This window comes from Schistocerca nitens, chromosome 7 (genome assembly GCF_023898315.1).
Source record: "Schistocerca nitens isolate TAMUIC-IGC-003100 chromosome 7, iqSchNite1.1, whole genome shotgun sequence".
In the NCBI taxonomy this organism is placed as follows: Eukaryota; Metazoa; Arthropoda; class Insecta; order Orthoptera; family Acrididae; genus Schistocerca; species Schistocerca nitens.
In genome coordinates, this window is record NC_064620.1 from 550,835,710 (window position 1) to 550,856,117 (window position 20,408).

Consider the following 20,408-nt stretch of genomic DNA (forward strand, 5'->3'; position numbering starts at 1 on the left):
CCCTGTGTGCCTCGGTCGTATGCAGTCCAGATTGTGGCGCTCACCTGCACGGCGCCCAACACGCATACGACCATCATTGGCACCAAGGCAGAAGCGACTCTCATCGCTGAAGACGACACGTCTCCATTCGTCCCTCCATTCACGCCTGTCGCGACACCACTGGAGGCGGGCTGCACGATGTTGGGGCGTGAGCGGATGACGGCCTAACGGTGTGCGGGACCGTAGCCCAGCTTCATGGAGACCGTTGCGAATGGTCCTCGCCGATACCCCAGGAGCAACAGTGTCCCTAATTTGCTGGGAAGTGGCGGTGCGGTCCCCTACGGCACTGCGTAGGATCCTACGGTCTTGGCGTGCATCCGTGCGTCGCTGCGGTCCGGTCCCAGGTCGACGGGCACGTGCACCTTCCGCCGACCACTGGCGACAACATCGATGTACTGTGGAGACCTCACGCCCCACGTGTTGAGCAATTCGGCGGTACGTCCACCCGGCCTCCCGCATGCCCACTATACGCCCTCGCTCAAAGTCCGTCAACTGCACATACGGTTCACGTCCACGCTGTCGCGGCATGCTACCAGCGTTAAAGACTGCGATGGAGCTCCGTATACCACGGCAAACTGGCTGACACTGACGGCGGCGGTGCACAAATGCTGCGCAGCTAGCGCCATTCGACGGCCAACACCGCGGTTCCTGGCGTGTCCGCTGTGCCGTGCGTGTGATCATTGCTTGTACAGCCCTCTCGCAGTGTCCGGAGCAAGTATGGTGGGTCTGACACACCGGTGTCAATGTGTTCTTTTTTCCATTTCCAGGAGTGTATATGTACCGTGATAATTACCTAATTGCGGTATGGAGATACACACCTTGAATACTTGATGTTAGTTATTGGCAATTATTTTGTGCAAAAAACTATTTGAACATTTACTATATACCGTAATGTCATTTCACAACATTTGAATTTCTCTCCTTGTCTCACACGTCCGATCCCTCTATTTTTATGACAAAGAGTCCTTAAAATAAAATCTTTGGTTTAGTAAGACAGAGACGCGTTCGTAACACAGAACGTCCAATTCTCGCAGTCGGTATATGCCGTTTACCACTATATGAATCCGTCGCATGCAAGTTCATCGATTCACGGCTTTTCCCATTCCTTATGACCACCCTCCCCACCCCCGCCTCGTCCACAGCATTGCGACCTCGATGACAGAAGACTCTAATCGTGATTAAATGACAAACGGAATCTTGACATTTAATGGGCAACTGCGGTATGTCTATCATTATGCAGCTTATCCTATAACTTCGTTAGAACGCTCTACCTCTGCGGGGGACAAACGAATTAATTCTTGAATACCTCATAGACTGGTATTGCAGTTCTTTTAATCTCCGAGCTTGCTAAGAAAAGCTGGAGAGGAATTCCGCCTTATGCAACGCACCGTTTTGTAGTTGTGTTTTCATCCAGCATTTTATTGTGCTATCTTCGGGGGGTTCCTCCAGAACTGTTATTACATATCAACCACTTGTGTGGGTTATATGAACTTTCGGTGCAAAATGTTTACGTTTGTAAGGAGATCGATTACAATCAAGTATTTTACATCAGATTTATTCACCAAGCACGGAGTTCTTGACGCCATTACTTGTTGTTTTGACTATGTGGTTTTCGTTTGTTTTCTGGCATGTTTGAGATTTGACGCACGGCTGACCTTTGTGATGTTCAAGTCGTGTTTGTTTGTTTGTTTGTGTGTGTTCCCTTTATACAATTAAGGGAAAAAAACACAAAATCAAAAACGACAAGTAACGTGCTGTAGGTGGAAATGAACAGCAAACAGAAAATTTTTTTTAAAGTGTTTTGTTGTTTGCAAGTTATTATCTATTCACTGTCTCACTCACCATAGTAGCACCGAAACGGAAGGTGAAAGCAGGCCTTGTTAGCCGAGCGGTTCTAGGAGCTTCAGTCGCCGGCCGAAGTGGCCGTGCGGTTAAAGGCGCTGCAGTCTGGAACCGCAAGACCGCTACGGTCGCAGGTTCGAATCCTGCCTCGGGCATGGATGTTTGTGATGTCCTTAGGTTAGTTAGGTTTAACTAGTTCTATGTTCTAGGGGACTAATAACCTCAGCAGTTGAGTCCCATAGTGCTCAGAGCCATTTGAACCATTTTTTGAGCTTCAGTCCGGAACCGCGCGACTGCAACGGTGGCAGTTTCGAATCTTGCCTCGGGCATGGATGTGTGTGATGTCCTTAGGTTAGTTAGGTTTAAGTAGTTCTAAGTTCTATGGGACTGATGACCTCAGGTGTTAAGTCCCATAGTGCTCAGAGCCATTTGAACCATTTGGAAGGTGACAGACATAAAGCCGAAACACTAAGTTAGGGCCTCCGAATCAGTTCTGTCGCGGAACATCGTGATAACAGTTTCTCCTCTCAGTCATCGCACGTACCCTCAAATGGTAGAAATTCAGATACGTGATCGCAGAATATAAAATCAACTAAAATGGCACAGTAGTGGAGAGGCATCTACCTGTCAGATTCTGCAGAGGCTACGCGAAAGAGCTTTCCCACTTCAAGCAGTAGTTTATCGTAGGTCGCCGGAGTAACGAATTTGTGTAGCGGATTGGGGAAAAGGGTATTTACCGTTTTCAAGAAGGTTGTAGGACAGATGAACAAGCCTAAATCGACGGCGTCATTCTGTTGTAGAACGCTGCATCTCTTTGATTCTCACATGTTACGATGCGTTTAGAGAACTAACATCTCCTCTACAAGAATAAACATCTTCTCAGTAAAGAGGGATCTTGTAAAATTCAACACTTTCAGTTCATCAGTGAGATCCAAATCGCCATAGGGAAAGACGCACAGGTTGTTGCTGTGTTCCTTGACTTTAGCAAGACATTTTATAGAGTTTCGGATTGTCGTTCAGTGAAGAAAACTGGAGCTTTCATAGTGTCATCCAAATTTGTGGTTGTAGGAGTGTCGTCCAGAAACTAAAAAGAAGCTTTTTGGCGTAACGAAGTAAAAGGGAAAGTAATCAATACAAAATTTTATTTGAAAGTTACAGTACCTTATCTATTTTTCACTGTAGTCGCCATAACTATCAAAGCAGTTGTGAGATGGGACCAGTTTTCCAATTCGTATATTGTACTCCTCTGCCGCAAAAAAATGGTTGAAATGACTCTGAGCATTATGAGACTTAACATCTGAGGTCATCTGTCCCCTAGAACTTAGAACTACTTAAACCTTAACTAACCTAAGGACATCACACACATCCATGCCAGAGGCAGGATTCGGACCTGCGACCGTGGCGGTCGCGCGGTTCCAGACTGAAGCGCCTAGAACCGCTCGGCCACAGAGGTTTGCCCTACCGTAAATATATGAGCCATGATGTCATTGCTTGCTCGAGGTTTTCGTCGTTTGTGGTTTCCCAACGAAAAATTAATTTTTTGGGGGGAGGGGGGGGGGACAAGTGAAAATATTTTAATCCCAAGTCCGGACTGTAAGTACCATATCCAAACATTTCCCATTTAGACGTTGAAGCTCTTGCTGTCTTTGAGCTGATGCTTGAGGCCGCGCATTGTCATGAATCGAAGACACTTTTGCCCACAACATTCATTGTCACCGAAGACTCGTCCATTGCACTAACACCGTAAACAATCTTAAATTTCGATAGACGGAGGCCGCATCTCATGGTCTAGCAGCTAGCGTTGCTGCCTCTGGATCACGGGCTCCCGGATTCGATTCCCAGCCAGGTTGGGGATTTTGTCTGCCCGGGGACCGGGTGCTTGTGTTGTCCTCATCATATCATCATCATCATCATCATTCGTGGCGTTGACTAGATTGGACTGTGTAAAAAATAGGTGTGTGCAAAAATTGGGACTTTGTACGGGCGCTGATGACCGCGCATGTGAGCGATCCAAAAACCACACATTATAGATAGACCGAGCATTCTCTGCATTCAGGAAACGAGTGACACCATGCCTTCGCACTTGGAGACATTTTCAGTGGGTGCTGCTGTGTTGAAGGGTCACAGAACAAGGACGCCTGCCAAAACTCGACTCACACTAAGACGTGGAAGGAAGCTAACTGGCCGGCCGAAGTGGCCGCGCGGTTCTGGCGCTGCAGTCTGGAACCGCGAGACCGCTACGGTCGCAGATTCGAATCCTGCCTCGGGCATGGATGTGTGTGATGTCCTTAGGTTAGTTAGGTTTAACTAGTTCTAAGTTCTAGGGGACTAATGACCTCAGCAGTTGAGTCCCATAGTGCTCAGAGCCATTTGAACCATTTGAAGCTAACTCATTCGCTTGCGATTGCAGTGTTAGGGGATCGGCGCTGGGTGTGGTACGCAGTCGTTCTTGGCTTTCTGGATAACCCTCGTATTTAGACTTCCTTGCAGAAACATTTCAACGCGTCGCTTTCAACGGAACAAAATCGACAGATGTAAATGTAATTTCAAAAGAACCATAAGGAGGTGCGCTATGTCCGTTGCTGTTTAAAATGTTCATAAGTGAGCTAATAGAAAGCGTCGGAAGCCCTATGAGGCTGTTCAACGACGATGTAGTTGTCTACAACAAAGGTGGCAACGACAGAGGTCTGTAGTGAGCAGCAAGAACACATGCAGAAAATCGATGATAGAGGCAGGCACTGGCAGGTAATCCTCAGCGAAACAAAAAAATGGCTCTGAGCACTATGGGACTTAACAGCTGAGGTCATCAGTTCCCTAGAACTTAGAACTACTTAAACCTAACTAACCTAAGGACACCACACACATCCATGCCCGAAGCAGGATTCGAACGTGCGACCGTCGCGGTCCAGCGAAACAGATTGACATATTAAACCTAAATAGGACAAGAAATCCTGCATTGTTCGATTACACTATTGGTGAGAAATCACTGAAACTGCCGTAAGACACGTACAGCGACCTCAATTGTACGAAAAGCGCATATCAGGCCGAGATTCGTTGGAAGAAATGTACTCCGTCCACGAAACAAGTGGTTCACAAGTCGCTTCTCCGATCGATCCTTTAGTGTTGCACATCAGTCTGTGGCCATTATGAAGATCGATTAATAAAAGACATGGAGAAGACCCGAAGAAGAGCGGCGCTTTTCGCCAAGGGATTCTTTAGTCGACTCAAGAGCGTTACAGATATGCTCAACAAACTCCATTGGCAGACGATACAAGGGAGGTGTTGTGCGTCATGAAGGGATTTACTACTCAAATTGCAATAGATTACGATCCATAATAATAATATTGGCGTGTGACGAGGGCCTCCCGTTGGGTAGACCGCTCGCCTGGTGCAAGTCTTTCGATATGACGCCACTTCGGCGACTTGCTCGTCGATGGGGATGAAATGATGATGATTAGGACAACGCAACACCCAGCCCCTGAGCGGAGAAAATCTCCGACCCAGCCGGGAGTCGAACCCAGGCCCTTTGGATTAACATTCCGTCGCGCTGACCACTTTTTTTTTCATTTTGTGCGATGTAGTTCGTTGCGTTCGGTCTGGGCGGACGTCACAAGACATCCATTCAAGTTGATCGTTGGTTCCTTCACTCAGTTTTTTTTATTACAGAGAGCACGCAGCCCTCTGACCGAACACGCTGAGCTACCGTGCCGGCATACCACTCAGCTACCGGGGGCGGACAGTACGATCCATGATAAGTCGGGTTTTACTTCATCCCACATACGCCTCGCGAAATGAGCACAAGGAGAAAATCAGAGAAATCAGAGCTCATACGGAGGATTATCGGCAGTCATTCCTCTCATGATCCATTCGCAAATGGAGCAGGGATGGCGGGAAACGGAACGCTGCGCCAGACACGGTAAGTTGGCTTGCGGAACATGGATTAAAAATCAGCAACTTAGGTAAGCATTTGAACCCAGTTCGACGGCATCGCAACTTATTGTTTACGATCACGTTACGCAGATACCTCTCTTAAGCATTCGCTCTCGTTAACCTGTCGTGTCTCCTATATGTGGGTCACTGACCGAGGAGGCAGGGCACGTGTGTGTACCAGACGTGGGCCAATGTCCGAGGAACTGTGTGTGTGTGTGTGAAATCTTATGCACTTAACTGCTAAGGTCATCAGTCCCTAAGCTTACACACTACTTAACCTAAATTATCCTAAGGACAAACACACACACCCATGCCCGAGGGAGGACTCGAACCTCCGCCAGGATCAGCCGCACAGTCAATGACTGCAGCGCCTGAGACCGCTCGGCTAATCCCGCGCGGCTTACGAGGAACTGGGAAGCTCTTTTTCAAGGACGAGAGATGAGAAGCCTTGAAGTAAAGTTTGTTATATAACTTTAATAGCGGTTGTCAAAAGAAACAATAGTATCTTAAACGTGTGAACTCGGAAAGGCAAACTGTTTCAGGAGAGGCCCTGGAACGATCGTTGGTGGGGAGACAAGAGCGTATAAATAGAGGAAGGGAGGTGGCGCAGCTCCCTAGACGCTGAATCATGTGTGTGGTGTTCGCTGCCTGTGTGGTGCTGGTTTCTCTGTTTGCGGGGCTGCTGGCAGTCGCTGCCTGGCTGTGGGCCAACCGCCGTCGGACGGCTATCCCAGGACCCCCGACACTGCCGCTTGCGGGAAATGGATTCAGCTTCTACAAAGTGCCCGTGTTGTGGGACCGCCTCTGGGCGATGCACAGTCGCTACGGGGACATCTTCAGGTGAGGTACCGTCTTGCAGTCCGACGCACTGATGCGGCCCACTGTAGTGTTTGGCAAAGACCACCACCGTTGTATGTCTGTTCGCAGAGTCCCCGTTATGCGTTTAGAAAGTGAAGATTGGTTCACAGTTGAATCCAAGAAACATCATAACGCACATGAGATATTTTTAGTCTTTCTCAATGGGGAATGACAGTGGCCGTAGTGACTAACAAGGGGAGGCCACTACGTTTGGAAGGCGGATTTACTGTAAACTTGGTACACTCGTAGTACTCCATGAGGACAACAAAATGTGTAAGCAGTAGCGCGTACTTCTCAAGCGTTATTGAGAAAATCGCAGGATAATTTCTGTCGTCAAATATGTATCTGTGCACGGCCATTTTAACCATGAAGTGGCGGCAGCTGAGTGGGGCGGCACGGTAGCTCAGCGTGTTCGGTCAGAGCGTTAGCTTCCCTCTTTAATAAAAAAAACTGAGCCAACGTATGAACGATCAAACTGAACGGGTGTCATCGGACGTCCACCCTGCACAAATTCAACGAACAATATAGAACAATTTTTTTTTAAGTGGTTGGCGTTCAAGCCACTGGATCGCTGGATCGAGTTCCGTTGGTCAGTTTTTTTTTTTTATTATTTTCAACACAGTCATTTTCTTTACTATTTATATTACAATTGATATAATGGGAAAAATACGTGTAATCGGATGAACTTTTATTAAATTTACGAATGTTATTTGGCAGTCTACTAAATTTTATTATCACAAATAATATAGTATTCGTAACTATCGACTAGTAAACGACCAAACGCGTAAAGTGATACTGAAAATGTATTCTTGTCCGTGTCTTCAAAACTGTTCGTATTTAATCGAAAGAGAACGAGAAATTGCTTCTCGGAAGACGCTATTAAAATACACTCGATACTGCATAACCAATTATCAGTGCCGATTTTTAAGGAAATACTGCGTTATGCAGGGTTTGCTTCCAAACTATCGTCTGAAAGTGAGGTTTTTCAAAATGTTAACGAGGTTTGTTTTTCCACGGAAAACGTCAAAAGACCTTGCGTATGCGGAAATATAGCACTTATTCAATGCAGCTGGTGCTGTTTAACTTTATGTTTTCCATGTTTTTACGAAAAATACCATCCTGCAACTTGTACTCGTAATGTCGAAAGCGACGATTAATTGTAAGTCTTTCGAAAGCCGTGTGTGCCGGTCAAAACTTGGAGGTAACAAGTCATTTCGGGCTCCTTCCAGGTATAAGGGATTTCTCAAATCAAGGACAAGCATACATTTTCAGTATCACTTTATGCGCGTTTAGTCGTTTACTAGTCGATATATTACATTATTTGTGATAGTAAAAATTAGTAGACTGCCAAATAACATTATAAATTTAATAAAAGTTCATCCGATCACACGTGTTTTCCCCATTATATCAATTGTAATATAAATAATAAAGATAATGACTGTGTTGAAAAAAGAAGAAAAAACTGACGAACGGAACTCGATCCAGCGTCTTGAACGTCAACCATTTAAAAAAAAAACATTTTGCTCTATGTTGTTCGTTGAATTTGTTCAGGGCGGACGTCCGATGACACCCGTTCAGCTTGTTCGATGATCCGTTCGCAAAGAAGTTTTCTTATTATAAAGGGAAGCTAATGCTCTGCCTGAACACGTTTTTTTTTTTTTTTTTTTTTTTTTAGTTACCGTGCTGGCACCATTCGGCTGCAGCAGCTTTATGGTAAAACTGACCACGCACAGATATCTATTTGACAACCTAAATTATCTTGCGATTCTCTCAATAACGCTTGAGAAGTACGCGCAACTGCTTACACATTTTGTTGTCCTCATGGAATACTACGAGTGTACGAAGTTTGCAGTAAATCCGCGTTCCAAACGTCGTGACCTCCCCTTGCAAGTGTTGGTACCGTGACTGTCGTGAATAAGTTACTTGTTTTGTTCTGCTACTGGTCACATTGTTTATTTAACTTGTAATTTAACACGTTGCTACGCGTTTCAAGCTTCCGTTTTCTGCATCAGGCGTTTGTTACTGCATGCATATGAACTGTCTGGTACGATGTTGAAGCAGTCGCTTCTTGTGAGGAAGTGAGGTGTAGGGATGGGGGAGCGGGGACGAGAAATTTACAAAGAAGTTCTGTTGTTGTGCTCTGCAATCAATGCAATTGTTCAATTATAATACAGTGGTTCTACCAAGAAATACGAAAAAAGTGAAGCGAGCGACACTTGGATCGTACGCGAAACCTCTGACAAGCAAAGGGAACGTTAAATAAAGACACAATTACCGACATTTCGCTGCTGGAGAGCACTGATTTATGTGAATGGGGAATGTTGAAAATTTGTGCTGGAACGGGATTCGAAACAGGATCTCTTGCTAACGAGGCCGATGCTCTGACCACTAAGCCATCCAGACACAATTATCATAGCAACTGCTCGGACTACCGTAATACGCCTCCCGTCAACCCAAATTCTCAACTGATCCACATGCTACTGACGTAGTGCCATTATCCTCGTTAATCGCGGCGTTTCGACGATTCTAGTAAGAGTCCAGCGTACATATATTTATTGTTGTGGTCTTCAGTCCTGAGACTGGTTTGATGCAGCTCTCCATGCTACTCTATCCTGTACAAGCTTCTTCATCTCCCAGTACCTACTGCAACCTACATCCTTCTGAATCTGTTTAGTGTATTTATCTCTTGGCCTCCCTCTACGATTTTTACCCTCCACGCTGCCCTCCAATACTAAATTGGTGATCCCTTGATGTCTCACAACATGTCCTACCAACCGATCCCTTCTTCTAGTCTAGTTGTCCCACAAACTCCTCTTCTCCCCAATTCTATTCACTACCTCCTCATTAGTTACGTGATCTACCCATCTAATCCTCAGCATTCTTCTGTAGCACCACATTTAGAAAGCTTCTACTCTCTTCTTGTCCAAACTATTTATCGTCCATGTTTCACTTCCATACAAGGCTACGCTCCATACAAATGCTTTCAGAAACGACTTCCTGACATTTAAATCTATACTCGATGTTAACAAATTTCTTTTCTTTAGAAACGCTTTCCTTGACATTGCCAGTCTACATTCTATATCCTCTCTACTTCGGCCATTATCAGTTATTTTGCTCCCCAAATAGCAAAACACCTTTACTACTTTAAGTGTCTTATTTCCTAATCTAATTCCCTCAGCATCACCCGACTTAATTCAACTACATTCCATTATCCTCGTTTTGCTTCTGTTGATGTTCATCTGATATCATCCTTTCAAGACAATGTCTATTCCGTTCAACTGCTTTTCGAAGTCCTTTGCTGTCTCTGACAGAATTACAATATCATAGGCGAACCTCAAGGTTTTTATTTCTTCTCCATGGATTTTAATACCTACTCCGAATTTTTCTTTTGTTTCCTTCACTGCTTGATCAATATACAGATTGAATAACATCGGGGAGAGGCTACAACCCTGCCTCACTCCCTTCCCAACCACTGCTTCCCTTTCATGTTCCTCGACTCCTATAAGTGCCATCTGGTTTCTGTGCCTATTGTAAATAGCCTTTCGCTCCCTTAATTTTACCCCTGCCACCTTCAGAATTTGAAAGAGAGTTTTCCAGTCAACATTGTCAAAAGCTTTCTCTAAGTCTACAAATGCTAGAAACGATATATATATTGCATGGATGCATGGATAACTTGATAATTTGAGTGTTGCGAACTACGACAGTCCGTGCAGGTGCGCTGACCAATCAGTCCGAGGATTTTGCCTGTGAGCAGGAGACTTGGGTTCGAATCCTGATCCAGCACAAATTTTCAACCTTCCTCATTGATATGAATCAGTACCCAGTGGCAGCGAATGTCAATAATCCACCTGTGTCTTGAAACTTCCTGGCAGATTAAAACTGTGTGCCGGACCCAGACTCGAACTCGGTACCTTTACCTTCCGCGGGTAAGTGCTCTACCATCTGAACTACACCAAGCGTGGCTCACGACCCGCCGGCACAGCATTAATTCTGCCAATACATCGTCTAGTATCTTCCCAACTTCACAGTAGCTCTCCTGTAGACCTTGCAGAGGTGTGTGTGTTGACTGTAATTTATATATGTCCGAAAGAACATACTGAGGCCAAAAAAAACGTCATACATCCAGTACAGGCAATTTCTCGACCAATAACAGGCAACTCATCGTAACATACATCTTCATACACACTATGCAAAGCACTGAGCTCTGAAGTGTGTGGCAGAGAGTACTTAGCATGCTGCAACATTTTAGCGTTTCTTCTGCTTCCGATCGTGTGTGGAGCGCGGGAAGAATGACTGTATAAATACCTCTGTGTTTGGTGTCTTCTGCCGAACCCGATCTTCACGACCCTCCGGGAGCGTTGCACAGAGAAATCACGAATTTTTTAGATTTTTAATTTAATATTGACTCTCGAATCTTTGTAAGCACACTTTTGAGGACATCTGGCGTCTATGTTCAAACGTGCGCCAGTTCAGGCTCTGCCCTGAGTGAAACATACCTGTGAAATTTCGTGCCAACCTTCTTTTACATCATTCATCTTTGGGGTGATTTCCACATGCTTCAGCAATAATCTACGATGGGACGCACGAGTGGTATGTAAGCAGTATCCTTTGTAGAATGACTGTATTTTCCCAGCTGTCCTACCTACGAGTGGACCTATGTGATCATTCAATTTCATATCACTACAAAAACTACTTGTACGAGTCGACTGTTTCCATTTGTGATTCATTCATGTTGTACTTGTAGGATGCTACTTTTCTGAATTTTGTGAAGGGAACGACTTTACATTTATCCCTACATGTTACGAAAAAAGGATGTACGTTCAAATTTGTATGTGTATATTCCATATCTCCTCCTAAACCACTTGATCGACTTCAACCAAACTTTGTACACACATCAACTGCTATTTGAAAAGAGTCGCTGTGGGGTAAGAATTGCCTACCTCTCAAAGGGATGGGTGTAGGTGTAAAAAAGGAATGTAGCCCACGACGCGCGAATATCCGTTCTTTCTTCATCCAATATTTGACAATGAGAGCACTTAATGACTTGCAACAAACTTTACACATAATTTAAAACCTTTAAGAAACTTTTTCTCGCTGACAATCCTAACAAAATGGTGAAAGGTAAAAAGTTAATCAAACGGTTTCTTTGTCCATGCAACAAAACTGCAGTATGATACCTAACGTTTTAATTTATTACTTATTTACTATTAACGGCATTCATGACACGCTCTGCAGACAGTATTCACATATACCTCAGAATGTACCAGCATAATTATATCATTGTACGACACATACACTATGTGATCAAAAGTATCCGGTCATCTGTCTGAAAATGACTTACAAGTTCCTGGCGCCGTCCATCGGTAATGCTGAAATTCAGTATGGTGTTGGCCCATCCCTAGCCTTGATGAGAGCTTCCACTCTCGTAGGCATACGTTCAATCAGGTGCTGGAAGATTTCTTGGGGAATGGCAGCCCATTCTTCACGGAGTGCTGCACTGAGGAGAGGTATCGATGTCGGTCGGTGAGATCTGGCACGACGTCGGCGTTCCAAAACATCCCAAAGGTTGGATTCAGGTCACTACTCTGTGCAAGCTAGTCCATTACTGGGCATTAGCCATACCCACAACCTGCCATCGGGTCGCCACATTGTGTACCGTGATAAGTCACTGTAAAGAACGTTTTTCCACTGTTCAGTGGTCCAATGTTTACGCTCCTTACACCAATCGAGGAGTCGTTTGGCATTTACCGTCATGATGTGTGGCTTATGAGCAGCCTCTCGACAATGAAATCAAAGTTTTCTCACTTCCCGCCTAACTGTCATAGTACTTGCAGTGGACCCTGATGCAGTTTTTAATTCCTGTGTGGTGGTCTGGGTAGATGTATGCCTATTACACACTACGACCGTCTTCAACTGTCAATGGTCTCTGTCAGTCAACAGACGAGGTCGGCCTGTACGCTATTGTGCTGTACGTTTCCCTTCACGTTTCTGCTTCACTATCACATCGAAGACAGTGGACCTAGGGATGTTTAGAAGTGTGGAAACCTCGCATACAGACGTATGACACAAATGACACCCAATCAACTGACCACGTCAGAAGTCCGTGAGTTCCGCGGAACGCCCCATTCTGCTCTCTCACGATGTCTAATGACTACTGGGGTCGCTGTAAGGAGTACCTGGCAGTAGGTGGCAGCACAATGCACCGAATATGAAAAACGTATGTTTTTGGGGGTGTTCGGATACTTTTGATTACATAGTGTTCTTCTGGAGATACATTGTCATAAATTGAGGTATGTGAAAAACTGACGCATCTACATGTACATCATACTCCGCAAGCCACCTAATGGCTCTGATCCCTCCAACCCTGATCCCTCCAACCCTGTTCGACTCGCGAATAGTGCGTGTTAAGAATGATTGTCGGTAATCCTCTGCATTGGCTCTAATTTCTCGAGTTTTCTCCTCGTGGTTAATACGAGACATGTATATGGGGGGAAGTGATATGTTGTCCGACCCCTCCTGAAAAGTTCTGTGTAGTGGACTGACCAGGCAGCCAGTCCACAGTGACGGGTAGCCGAAAGGGCACACGTACACACACGCCGACTGGCGCGAAGTCTGGAACAGGATACGTGATGAATGTGATAAAGAAAAGAACGTAGCTACTAGAACACTTAACTTTTATATCGTCCTTTGGTATACAGCATTCTTGATGATACAAGTGAGACTCTTTAGATTCATGAAGTAACTAATGGCGCCTTGCTAGGTCGTAGCCATGGACTTAGCTGAAGGCTATTCTAACTGTCTCTCGGCAAATGAGAGAAAGGCTTCGTCAGTGTAGTCGCTAGCAAAGTCGTCGTACAACTGGGGCGAGTGCTAGTACGTCTCTCGAGACCTGCCTTGTGGTGGCGCTCGGTCTGCGATCCTCACAGTGGCGACACGCGGGTCCGACATGTACTAATGGACCGCGGCCGATTTAAGCTACCACCTAGCAAGTGTGGTGTCTGGCGGTGACACCACATTCTGTCCCGAAATTTCAATAGTAACTCCCCCGTGATGCACAACGCCTCTCTTATGTCTGCCAATGGAGCAGATGGTAGATGGTAAACAATCTCTCGCCAGCTGAACGATCCCTTGACGAAACGTGCCTCTCTTCGCTGGATCTTCTCTATCTCCTCTATCATTCCTACCTGATAGGGATCCCAGATAGACGAACAATACTCAAGAATCGGGCGAACAAGAGCTTTATAAGCCACTTCTTTTGTGAATGAGATATATTTCCTTAAGATTCTTCCGACGAAGCAGAGGATGGTGCCTGCTTTTTCCACTATCTATTTTATATGGTCGTTGCACTTGAGGTCGCTCTGGATAGTTACGCCTAGATATGGCAGACGCTGTCTCCAGCTGTTTGTCATCAATAGTGTAGATGTACAGTAGTGGATCTCTTTTCCTATATATGCGCAATATGTTACATTTATCTACGTTCAGCGTCAACTGCCAGAGCCTGCTCCAGTCACCAATTCTCTACGATCGTTCTGCAAATTCTTACTATCTTCTGGCGTTGCTACTTTGGTACAGACAACTTCATCATCTGCGAATAGTCTTAAAGAGCATCCAAAGCCTTCTAATAGATCATTTATATACGCTATAAACAGCAACGGTCCTATCACACTTCCGTGTGGTACTTCGGATATTACCTTGTCGTGCATGACACTTCACTTTATTACTTCTTTACTGCAAAACATATTTCTTAGACAGCAGACACATATAATACTGGATGCACCTGCAAATCATATCATTATACTACAAGTAGTTCATCGGATACGACGTCATATAGCCGGCCGCGGTGGCCGTGCGGTTCTGGCGCTGCAGTCCGGAACCGCGGGGCTGCTACGGTCGCAGGTTCGAATCCTGCCTCGGGCATGGGTGTGTGTGATGTCCTTAGGTTAGTTAGGTTTAAGTAGTTCTAAGTTCTAGGGGACTTATGACCTAAGATGTTGAGTCCCATAGTGCTCAGAGCCATTTGAACCATACGACGTCATAAACACCGAGTTATATGAAAATTACAGGGCGAAATTCTCTACAGACACACGTAAAATACGTTTTCAAATAGGTGTCAAACGTGTTAAATATATGTGAAATATATTTGACATGTGTATATGCGAGCACAGACACGGGTAAAAAGCTCATCCGAAACCCCTGGAACGACTTCAGTCAAATTTAGTACACATGTTAGATACGATCTGGAAACAAGTACTACGAAGATAAAATCCGCCTACTATTGGGGTAAGTGCAATAATTCGGAGACAGAAGAGGGGAGGAGAAAGGCACAGACGGGGAGGAGGGGGGGGGGGGAGAGGAGAAGATGGACAGAGGGGTAAGGAGGAGATGAACTAAAGAAGATTTGAATAAATACATTCCCGGGCAACGGAGGCTACCCAGATAGTCTACGTATAAAAGAAGTTACCCATCTTTGCTCCACTTTGAATTCTTATCAAGATCTGCCTCATCATTTGCAAATCCTTTTCAGGTAGATGACTGCATCATCTGTGAAAATTCTGAGATTAATAAAAAATTGTCTGCCAGTACGTTAACAGCGTCCCAACACACTTCCCTATGGTCTGAAACTTCTTCTGTCGATGGCTCTCCACCCAAAACACATGCTGCGTCCTCCCTAACAAGAAATTCTCAACGCAGTGACAAATTCGTTTGATAACCAGTGTAATCATAATTTTATTAGTAATTATTGGTATGGTTTCATGTAAATCCGTTTCGTAAGTCACAAAGTACTGCACTCGCCGGACTGTCATGGTCCATGGCTTTCAAGGTCTCACGTGAGAAGTTAGGTTTCGCATGATCGATGTTATCAGAATTTATACTGGTTCGCATGGTGGAGGTAATTCTTTTCCAGACAGCCCTTTTTTCTTTGAGCTCATGTATGTTCTACGAGCCTATAACAGATGGACGTCAGTGAGACAGGAAAGTACTTTTGTCCATCACTTTTGCTTCTCTCATCATAGACAGGTATGACCTGGGCTTTTTACACTACTGGCCATTAAAATTGCTACACCAAGAAGAAATGCTAATGATAAACGGATATTCAAAAAAATGGTTCAAATGGCGCTGAGCACTATGGGACTTAACATCTGAGGTCATCAGTCCCCTAGAACTTAGAACTACTTAAACCTAACTAACCCAAGGACATCACACACATCCATGGCCGAGGCAGGATTCGAACCTGCGACCGTAGCGATCGCGCGGTTCCAGACTGAAGCGCCTAGAACCGCTCAGCCACAACGGCCGGCTAAACGGATATTCATTGGATAAATATATTATACTAGAACTGACATGTGATTACATTTTCACACAATTTGGGTGCATAGATCCTTAGAAATCTGTACCCAGAACAACCACCTCTGGCCGTAATAACGGCCTTGGTACGCCTGGGCATTGAGTCAAACAGAGCTTGGATGGCGTGTACAGGTACAACTGCCCATGCAGCTTCAACACGATACCACAGTTCATCAAGAGTAGTGACTGGCGTATTGTGACGAGCCAGTTGCTCGGCCACCATTGACCAGACGTTTTCAATTGGTGAGAGATCTGGAGAATGTGCTGGCCAGGGCAGCAGTCGAACATTTTCTGTATTCAGAAAGACCCGTACAGAACCTGCAACATGCGGTCGTGCATTATCCTGCTGAAATGTAGGGTTACGCAGGGTTCGAATGAAGGGTAGAGCCACGGGGCGTAACACATCCGAAATGTAACGTCCACTGTTCAAAGTGCCGTCAATGCAAACAAGAGGTGACTGAGACGTGTAACCAATGGCACCCCATACCATCACGCCGGGTGGGGTACGCCAGTATGGCGATGACGAATACACGCTTCCAATCTGCGTTCACCGTGATGTCGCCAAACACGGATGCGACAATCATGATGTTGTAAACAGAACCTGGATTCATCCGAATAAATGACGTTTTGCCATTCGTGCACCGAGGTTCGTGTTGAGTACACCATCGCAGGCGCTCCTGGATCTGATGCAGCGTCAAGGGTAACGCAGCCATGGTCTCCGAGCTGATAGTCCATGCTGCTGCAAACGTCGCCGAACTGTTCGTGCAGATGGTTGTTGTCTTCCAAACGTCCCCATCTGTTGCCTCAGGGATCGAGACGTGGCTGCACATCCGTTACAGCCATGCGGATAAGATGCCTGTCATCTCGACTGCAAGTGATACGAGGCCGTTGGGATCCAGCACGGCGTTCCGTATTACCCTCCTGTACCCACCGATTCCATATTCTGCTAACAGTCATTGGATCTCGACCAACGCGAGCAGGAATGTCGCGATACGATAAACCGCAATCGTGATAGACTACAATCCAACCAGCCGGCCAGTGTGGCCGTGCGGTTCTAGGCGCTACAGTCTGGAACCGAGCGACTGCTCCGGTCGCAGGTTCGAATCCAACCTCGGGCATGGATGTGTGTGATGTCCTTAGGTTAGTTAGGTTTAATTAGTTCTAAGTTCTAGGCGACTGATGACCTCAGAAGTTAAGTCGCATTGTGCTCACAGCCATTTGAACCATTTGAATACAATGCAACCTTTATCAGAGTCGGAAACGTGATGGTACGCATTTCTCCTCCTTACAAGAGGCATCACAACAACGTTTAATCAGGCAACGCCGGTCAACTGCCGTTTGTGTATGAGAAATCGGTTGTAAACTTTCCACATGTCAGCACGTTGTAGGTGTCGCCACCGGCGCCAACCTTGTGTGAATGCTCTGAAAAGCTAATCATTTGCATATCACAGCATCGTCTTCCTGTCGGTTAAATTTCGCGTCTTTATCTCGTCACCTTCGTGGTGTAGCAATTTTAATGGCCAGTAGTGTATTTGTTATACTTGTGATTTGCACAGATTGTTTGTATTAGGTGGCGAAATTTAGACAAAAACAAATTTTTCCTACTCCCTTTTTAGTAAATGATCAAAGAGGCACTGATAAGAACACTGTACATAACAAAAATAAAAATTAAGATCTCCTGTTGCTTCCTCGGCAAACTGGCGTCCGATAAAAATTCTGTCTCAATAATGATGGCTAGTAACCCAGCATATTATTCGCTGCCGGCTGTATGCCATTTCATAAAAACATGGTCTGCTATGTGTCCTTTTGACGACACAGATAACCTAAAAAATCTACAATGTCACACGTGCCATATTCTCCAGCTTACACCTCATATATCAACCATTCCAGCCTCACCCTTTAAGAAACAGAGTAAACCACTGTCTGCATAAAAATTATATGTCTCAGAAGGTATAGTGATCTTAATTTCATTGGACTTTACACAAATGAAATGAGACGCCGTTTATAAAATTTTGAAATTGAGGAGGAACGATACTTGACGTTACGCTACCGTTACTGTCCATTGTGAAAGAGCTGAAAGAAAAAACAAGTATGCACAGGTCTGCCGATATTACTAGAGGACTACTGCTTTAGTAATTTATCTAAAACATTTGGGAAAAATATACTATATTTTTTGCACAACAGGATTACCCAGCTACGTGTTTAATGGCTTACAAAAACAAAAAGGAGACACTGAATGGTGTAAGAAGAACATTAATCCTGGAAATAGACGGGTTGTTCTTAAACTTACGTTTAATTTTATATAATTGCGAGGAGCGCCTGCTTCCGACGCCCTAGACAAGATTTAATATTCTAGAAACTGATAATATACTCACGTACGTGGTCAACAACACCTTGTTTGGTACCCTAACATGTTTCGCTAGTAATTAAAAACTAGACTCCGTCCAGACGGGCTTGAAGGCCCATCGGTATCGTCCGACCACTGTGTCATCCTCAGCCCAAAGGCGTCACTGGACGCGGATATGAAGGGACATATGGGCAACACATCACGCTCCCGGTCGTTGTCAGTTTACGAAGCCGGAGACGCTACTTCCTGTGTTTGCCTAAGAAGGGCTGAGGGCACCTCGCTTGACAACGGCGCTCGACAGTCGCGGACGGTCACCCATCCAACCGCCACCCGAGCCCGAAAGCGCTTAACTTCGAGAATATGACGGGGACCGGTGTTACCACTGCGGGAGAGCCGTTGGCCGTTCCATCAGTAAGACAACGTGATACTGCTCCACGAGCACACATTTTTTAAACATAAATAACGGAATATTTACATTGTCATCACATCCAAAAGAAACTGAGTAATACAAATACTGGGACAGGAGAATGTATTTCCTGCACCCTGCACCTCCACAACATATTAGACATGGCACATGAACACAAATGATTATTGGCTAGTTTTATTATTTTGACGGGAAACACCACCATCTCTTCATACTTCAAGCTATTTAAGGTATAAACCTAACCCTCGTCTAAATAAGTTTCCCACTCATATACGGGGTGATAATTAAATCAAGACCCTAAGCTGACGAGGGAAAAGAAGCATGTCTTCTTTCAATGTGAATGGCGTCATAGGTAACGTGGGTATTTGGCCACGTGACATATAAGGTGGCCTTGGCTTGCTAGGACCTTGCATTGTGGAGTCGTTACCTTTGCAGGAAGGCAACCGGCCATAGCATTTTCACTTGACGTCAGTGGTGTCACAAGGTGCAGTACTGCATTTAAACGCAAAGCGGATCACAGTGACCATACATATTACTCTCTGTGTGAACAGGCACGCTCAGTGTGTGTTCTATGCTAACATACTATCACAAATTTTACGATGCGGGGGAAGGTGGAAGGATTATGTCCTCTTCTTTCTGTGAAGGAGCATCATAACCGATACTATCGATATATAATTTGTACAGCAATTCAATTGTAACAGTCTTTACGCACAATTTGCAATATTAAAATGAAATAACATGATGCACAGATATCAGCTTTCTTCTTAAAGACATAACCAGTAGACATTTTAAGATGAAATGATAAACAATGCAACTTCACATGACACTACCCACACCCACGTTAGTATGACATCATATGTCATAAAAATACATGTCAAGTGTGATTCAGACTTGTGAAATGGAAAACTCAAGAGAAGTCCTCTGAATAAAAGTATCAAATGTACGAAGATGAAAAGTAAAATACATAAAAAATTGTATCAAATGCAAGAAATGTATAAAGAACGAAACCTAGAGGCTTATGCTCTTAACGACTTGGTGTAGTTTCTCTCGATTCTGTGTACGTACATACATTACATAGTATCGAATTGTAATTTGCTCCAGGTACGCAATTTATATAACACCTGTTATCTACAGTTTTCAACAAAACTGAAGAAAGGTAGTCTATGGATACTCAGCTTTCTTCTTAAAGACAGAGCCGCTAGGAGCACTACGCTAAAACCATAAAGAATACAGCCACCATTTTCTTTACTTCCAGTTATCTGGTATTAACACAGGTCAAGCTCAACGCTGAGGAAATTGTTTGCAATTAAATCACTTCAATCACACTTAACACAAACCAATGTGGTTCGAGACACATTGCTTCGTTCATCCGTTTGCCAGCACTTTACTCATGCTGCTGATGGAAGCACTGTCTCTCGAAACCTCTTGTTCATCTGTATCATTTTGAAAAATGGGTAATACGGATTCGATTTTTGTGGTATGTACGTTAATCATTCTCTTTCAAGTAAATATATTTATACACAGGGTGAATCACCTAAAACTGGCACCGTAAATATTGTGGAAATGGAAAATGCTGCTGATGTACGGTTTTCACAGAATGGATTTGATTGGTAGGGGCCCGTA

The 20,408-nt window shown here is 44.7% G+C and overlaps 1 protein-coding gene across 1 annotated transcript in view; it reads left to right on the top strand.

Moving 5' to 3' along the window:
* The first annotated feature begins 6,439 nt into the window (after positions 1-6,439).
* Positions 6,440-20,408, top strand: part of LOC126195741 (cytochrome P450 4g1-like) — a 122,216-nt gene continuing 108,247 nt past the window's right edge. The window contains exon 1 of the mRNA XM_049934368.1: positions 6,440-6,651. Coding sequence (XP_049790325.1) covers positions 6,440-6,651 — 212 coding nt within the window. The remainder of the gene's footprint in view (positions 6,652-20,408) is intronic.